Genomic DNA, 7,500 nt, shown 5'->3' on the forward strand with positions numbered 1-7,500 from the left:
CACACATTCACACACCCATTCACACACACATTCACACACACAGGGGCGGATTAAGACTTCGTGGTGCCCGGTGCTTGGACCCGGTTCAGTGCCCCACGAGAGTGTTTTGTCAACGGGGGGGGGGGGGGGAGTTGAAAAATAATGACGCTTCATCGGCGCGTTTCAATGTTGTAGCGCTCCTTTAGCAGCCCCGCTTCTACATTTCGGCTTTATTCAACGTTTTTTTTTTTTTTCTCATGCCGTTTGGTGCCCCCCCCCAAGGTTTGTGCCCTGTGCTTCAGCACCCAAAGCCCGTTGGATAAGCCACCACTGCACACAAACATTCACACACATATTCAGACACACACATTCAGACACACAATCACACACACACACACACACACACACACACACACACACACACACACACACACACACACACACACACACACACACACACACTCACACAGATGGAGGAGGAAACCATGCAAGGCACCAACCTGCTCATCAGGAGCCAATTAGAGGTTCAGTGTCTTGCTCAAGGACACTTCTACACTAGCTCTGGGGGAAAGAGAGAACGATGTTTTAGTCGCGGCCAGCTGGTGTCGCCTGACAACGTGAAAACACCTGAAATAATGTACTTTCTGACCCACGGTGAGATGAGGCTCTGCTCCTTTGTGTCAATGAGTAAAGAACGCTATTAGCATTAAGAGCTAAGTTAACACAGTGTGGATAGGAACAGTGCACGTGTCCATGTGCGTGCCAGTGCTATGGAAAATGATATCCATAGTGTCCCTGGGCTCATAAAAGGCTGTGAGACTGTGAAGCTGCCTCAGGCTGTGCTCCCGTTGTCACAGCCTAATCCCATAGCCTGCGGTTACACCGTAACCATGACGACACAGGCCATGAGCGTAAGGGTGATAACAGATCCCATAGGCGGAACTGGGGGGTGGTAACCATGACAACTCCGGCAGTAGTGAAACAGATTTGTAAAAAAAAAATCACACCCTGTGTGAAGGTAGCGGCGCCTTTGATACATTTTGTCATCGATATGTGTTTATAATGTGTTTATAGCCACGTGTCACGTGAAGCTTGACCAATCACTTTGTTGACGCACCTGACCAATCAGAGCGTTGACGGGTCTGACCAATCAGAGCGTTGACGGGTCTGACCAATCAGAGCGTTGACGGGTCTGACCAATCAGAGCGTTGATGGGTCTGACCAATCAGAGCGTTGACGGGTCTGACCAATCAGAGCGTTGACGGTGAACACGGACAAAGTCAGGTATAGAGCAGGATCCGCTCTATATCTAAAGGTATAGAGCGGCTAGCGCCGCTAAAAAACGCTACTAAACAGCTTGAATTTGGGCCAAATGAACCCCAGCCAATGGTTCGCGGGGGTCCCGACACTCTGCTCCGTTGAGGTACCCGGGGATGTGCGCTCTCTCCCACAGCCATGAGAGGTTGATGTTTTTAATCTGTTTGAGCTAAGCTATGTGTGCTAATAACAACACAACCATACTTCCACCACGTGACTTCTGCCACAGATCGTCGTAGCTCAACTATTTACACCAACGAAGAAGACATTTAGCGGAACGTCTGTTGTTTCTAAACCGAGTCATTATAAGACTATAACGTGGTTAATAACTCTGTCATTATAAGACTATAACGTAGTTAATAACTCTGTCATTATAAGACTATAACGTGGTTAATAACTCTGTCATTATAAGACTATAACGTAGTTAATAACTCTGTCATTATAAGACTATAACGTAGTTAATAACGCTGTCATTATAAGACTATAACGTGGTTAATAACTCTGTCATTATAAGACTATAACGTGGTTAATAACTCTGTCATTATAAGACTATAACGTAGTTAATAACTCTGTCATTATAAGACTAACTCTGTCTTTGGGATGTACATGACACGGAAATATTAACGTGACTGGGGAGGCTCAGTGATGGAATACCGACATTACCGCGAGTGACTGCAAAGAGCTAGCAAGTGCAAAATTATTAGCCTTTTTGGCTAACTCTCGCTAACGGCGCTCCCTTCCAGTGTGGTTTGCTACTGAGACGAAATATTGCTGTGAGAAAATAGATATGTCCCAAAGAGCCAAATGTATAGTGAACAAGAGGTCCAAGCACTCGGCAAATGTATAAATAGATGTCGCTGGCTTCCATTGAAGCCAGCGACATGGCCATTGGTTAACAGCTTTAAATACGGCTCAGTCACACCGCATTAATTTACTTTTTTTTCTTTTTCTATAAAAGCAACATAAGTTGAACTATCATGGATATACAAGGTTTCTTCCTGACATGGACAGAATGAAGATACATATGAGTTCTTCTAAAACCTTGACATCCAGGCATGTGAAAAGCGACGCATTAAATCAGGTAATTATGGTTATTTTTCTCCTGAAAGGCTGTTTACTAGACGTGTTCATGGTCAGTGACTCTGAACAGGTTATTTATCTTATACAACAGTAACCATGTATTTAATACATATCCATCCTATAATAAGAATACAGCCTGGGTACATGCTGTCACACAGCTGTAGAACTGCTCTAATGGAATGTGTTTTCTATCACTGACGGCCCTGGAAGAGATGTATCTGCTATTCAGTGGACCAAACTAAGGACATGTACTCAAGTAGTGGTAGAAAGTAACTAAGTAGTGGTGGAAAGTAACTAAGGACATGTACTCAAGTAGTGGTAGAAAGTAACTAAGTAGTGGTGGAACTAAGGACATGTACTCAAGTAGTGGTAGAAAGTAACTAAGTAGTGGTGGAACTAAGGACGTGTACTCAAGTAGTGCATGGTGGAAAGTAACTAAGCAGTGGTGGGAAAAGTACTAAAATGTTCAACTTAAGTAAAAGTATCAATACTGCATAAATACTCTAAAAGTAAAAGTAAGCTGTTCAAAATTTACTTGAGTAAAAGTACAAAAAGTATTGGTATCAAAAGTAAGTAAAAGTACTCATTGTGCAAGTTCATTGTGTAAGTTCAAAATGTATACAAATCATATGAAAATAGCAGATCTACAGGCTCACAAAGTGTCGCATCACAACGCATTGTGAGCTTGTACATCTATGTTCAAATGGCAGAAATGTATATAGGGTGTAAGTGGTTTTGTAATAATAATCTAAATCTGCAAAGTAACTAAAGCTGTCAAATAATTGTAGTGCAGTAAAAGTACAATATTTGCCTCTGTGATGTAGTAGAGTAGAAGTAAAAGTATTGAAAATGGGAAATACTCTGATAAAGTATAAATTCCTCAAAAGTGTACTTAAGTACAGTACTTAAGCTGGCCTTACACTACAAGACTTTTTCAGTCTTAAACCATTTTTAAATCGGGTATCATCACACACTACAAGATAATCTTTCAAGATTCTCTTATCAGATTATCTTAAACATGCACACACTACACGATTAAAAATAAATCGGGGGCATCTCACACTACAAGATTCTATCCAGATTCTTGGGCTTACCCGAACACAGCAATAACTAGAAAAAGTGCTCCTCGGAGCACAGGTCTCCGCCAGGTCAGGTACGTTATTCTGGCCTCCTGGTGGCGCTATAATAGGCCAATGTGAAAAGGGTGCCCTTTATTGTTAGGTCTTTCAGGGCAATCGGACACAGCATTCATGATTTGAGGCATTTTGTTCCAAAAATGTGTTTTGCTAAATTAGACCTGCTGGTGGCGCTATAACAGGCCAATGTGAAAAGGGTGGCATTTCTTCCTCGGCCTAGTGGGAATGTGCGTGTGAAATTTCACGGAAATCACAAGCTGCGTGCATAGTTTGAGGCTTCTTGTTCAAAACGGACCAATCCTGCAAACTTTGGAAGCCAACCATAGGCAATGAGGATGGAATATGGGAAATCGGACAGATTTGTGTTGATCACATGACTATAGAGATACTGTGTACCGATTTGCATGACGTTTGGATAAAATCTGTATGAGTAATGTGAAAAAAAATGGGTTTTGTAAAAATCGTCCTCCTGGTGGCGCTATAACAGGCCCATGTGAAAACAAGAAATGACCAAAGTCATAATAAAGCCGCATGCGGCAGGCTTTTTTTGCCCCAATCTTTTCATAGACCTGATTACTTGTTTTTTGGATTGCTTGTTTCTCTCGCCAAACCTGGCAACATTTAGCGTTGCAGATTAACGCTCTAACGTTTTTTATATAAGTGGTGGCAACATTTTGTGACACCACACGGGTCTTCCCAACAATAGCTAAGATTGAAGTCAGTGTGAACATGGCCAAATAATAATAACTTAATAGCCAAACTAGTTCTAATGAAGCACGCTAGCATTTAGGCTAACCCTCCGGCCTGAGGCTCTCTCCCTTTCTCTCTCTCTGCTGCAAAGAAGGAGAGGCGGGTGCTGCAAAGGAACGTCTCCCCATTGGCGGGAAGTGTGAAGGACAGCCAGGACAGCCAATGACACTTAGGTGTCACTCAGGTGTCGGACTAGGACTAGTGCTGTCTGTAGAGCCGCTAGCTTTCAGCATGCGGCTAAAAATGGGGCAGAGGTTCTGAATTGGCATCCAGGGAGTGTGTGTGCACAGTTTCGGAGCGACCGGGCCAACGGTGCCGGTGCACACACACACACACACACACGGTGCACCACGTCAGAGCATATCTACAAGCTCACAACGCCTCTCATTCGCGGTAGGCTACTTGTGGTCTTGTATCTCGGAAATGTTTTTTTTTTTTTTTCTTATAATTTTTATCCCACGATTTTGTAACCCTTATTTTTCACCCGGTGCCAATTTTCTAAGTGATCCTGGGCACTACACTCCCCTCACCAGCCTAGGGAGGCCAGGGCCGAGCTCATGCCTCCTTCAATGCATGAGAGCCAACTGACCTTCTTGTCATCTGACAGGAGGGAGTTTCCCTGGTAGGACGTAGCGCGTGGAAGGAACACGTTATTCCAATCAGTTCCCTTCCCCTCCATCAGGCGCCCCGGCTGTCATGGGGGAGGAGTTTAGTGACCAGGATTACTACATGTTTTTGTGAGGGTATCAACTACCCTGAGAGACACGGGGAGAACATGCAAACTCCACACAGAGTAGGCCCTTTCGCCAACCCCACCTAGGGTATGGTCGCGTATCTCGGAAATGTATCTCGGAAATGTTAACCACTCGAAACCGTTGTGCGACGAAAAATAATCCTGGCTGGCACAGAGAGACGTCCTTTGCAACAATTAGCAAAATTCATGGATTTAAGAACTATGAAGGCACCAACATGAACGTTTTTTTCTAAAGCATTAGATGGCGGGCCAGAACATAATGAAAGGCTAATTTAAGAAATGGATAGTTAACAAATGTACTGGAACTCCAACAGTCAAGACAGAACGCCTTATATTTGTCATACATTTGTGATACTCTCACAGATAATGAATCAAAATGTAAGGTGGCATAATAAACCGTAAACGAGCGCCCCCCCCCCCCCCCCTTCCAAGACTGACCATGTAGCAAAGCCTACCGTCCTCATTTTAATTATAATCTATATTTCTTTCGATGACATGACTATCGCTTTTTTAGGCCTGTTTTAACAGAGTTCAGGGTCTACGGGGCTCTGAAATAGAAAGGAAGGCTGTTCCACAGGCACTCTGCAGCCGAGCAGAAGGCCAGGTCCACACATAATAGACCAGGTCCACACATAATAGACCAGGTCCACACATAATAGACCAGGTCCACACATAATAGACCAGGTCCACACATAATAGACCAGGTCCACACATAATAGACCAGGTCCACACATAATAGACCAGGTCCACACATAATTGAACACAAAGCTCACACTGCTCTGAAAGAGACATGATGAGGATCTGGTTCTTTGGAAAACAACCAAGGGCAGCTATAGACAACATGAACCATTCACACTGTCACACTGTCACACTGCCTCATCTCCTCTTAAACACATTACACCATTCACACTGTCACACTGTCACACTGTCACACTGCCTCCACGACTCATCTCCTCTTAAACACATGAACCATTCACACTGTCACACTGCCTCCATGACTCATCTCCTCTTAAACACATGAACCATTCACACTGTCACACTGTCACACTGCCTCCACGACTCATCTCCTCTTAAACACATGAACCATTCACACTGTCACACTGTCACACTGCCTCCAAGACTCATCTCCTCTTAAACACATGAACCATTCACACTGTCACACTGCCTCCAAGACTCATCTCCTCTTAAACACATGAACCATTCACACTGTCACACTGTCACACTGCCTCCACGACTCAGCTCCTCTTAAACACATGAACCATTCACACTGTCACACTGCCTCCAAGACTCATCTCCTCTTAAACACATGAACCATTCACACTGTCACACTGTCACACTGCCTCCACGACTCAGCTCCTCTTAAACACATGAACCATTCACACTGTCACACTGCCTCCAAGACTCATCTCCTCTTAAACACATGAACCATTCACACTGTCACACTGTCACACTGCCTCCACGACTCATCTCCTCTTAAACACATGAACCATTCACACTGTCACACTGCCTCCATGACTCATCTCCTCTTAACACATCGGGTGCCAGCATTTTTTCATAACAACATACCGTGGGTGCCAGCATTCTCCCCATTGACTGCGCTTTGCTGTTTAAAGCTTCCGCGTGCGTTACAAGCAAATCCACGCAAAAAAAAGCATCGATTCATGTTGTCCCATGAGCCTGGCTACAGCCTGGAACCATAACATTACCCTGGCAAGTTACAACGGGGGGGGATCGCGCATCGCGCATGACCGGTTTTCCCCACAGGAAACAGATTCGGAGATATAGGCGTTTCAAAGTAGGAAATAGACAGGAAGCGGATGGGGGGAAAAACATTGTTTCCGGTGAGCGATCTGGCACTTCCTTCGCAGGATTACAATGGGTACTCCCAGAGCTGCTCTAGCCCCGCCCGCGCGGAGAAAAATGAAAAAAACAAAAAGACTAAACTCACGGTTCAGACCGTGTTCGGCACCGAAGCGGCGGAAGCGCCACTATGTAAACACACGGTTCAGACCGTGTTCGGCACCCGATGTGTTAAGAGAATAACTAGCTAAAAGATTAAAAGCTAAGCAAACAAAATCATCAAAAAGTTAAAGGCAAAAAGTGGGGATTAAAATTAGGTGGGGAATGCGAGTCTGAAGAGGTGGGTTTTGAGGGAGGTTTTGAACAGGGCTTTAATTAATGTGAGCTGGGAGTATGAGTTCCAAAGGGAGGGGCCTGCGACTAAGAAAGCCCCGTCACCGCAGAGATATTACCAGACATGGAGTGTTGTGCCAAGGAACGCTCAATCAGTGTTGTGACTCCCTTTTTTCACCTACGAAAATGATGCAATATCAACTAATTTTGCTGGGGACCCCCTGGAACCATTCCCTCTGAAGGAATCCTGGGGACCACCTGGAACCCCACCCCCTGAAGGACCCCTGGGAACCACCTGGAACCCCACCCCCTGAAGGACCCCTGTGAGAAGCACAGCAGCAGAACTACAGG

At 44.8% G+C, this 7,500-nt stretch overlaps 1 protein-coding gene across 1 annotated transcript in view; it reads right to left on the reverse strand.

The window, feature by feature from the left end:
• Positions 1-7,500, reverse strand: part of nphs1 (NPHS1 adhesion molecule, nephrin) — a gene marked incomplete at both ends in the record, with an annotated part of 149,367 nt that overhangs the window by 129,585 nt on the left and 12,282 nt on the right. Inside the window, 5 exons of the mRNA XM_084048619.1 lie at positions 5,881-5,901; positions 6,057-6,085; positions 6,169-6,199; positions 6,285-6,313; positions 6,397-6,427. Of these exons, the coding sequence (XP_083904745.1) occupies positions 5,881-5,901; positions 6,057-6,085; positions 6,169-6,199; positions 6,285-6,313; positions 6,397-6,427 (141 nt within the window). The remainder of the gene's footprint in view (positions 1-5,880; positions 5,902-6,056; positions 6,086-6,168; positions 6,200-6,284; positions 6,314-6,396; positions 6,428-7,500) is intronic.

Source organism: Gymnoscopelus microlampas (genome assembly GCF_963454915.1).
Source record: "Gymnoscopelus microlampas genome assembly, chromosome: 3".
Lineage (NCBI taxonomy): Eukaryota > Metazoa > Chordata > Actinopteri > Myctophiformes > Myctophidae > Gymnoscopelus > Gymnoscopelus microlampas.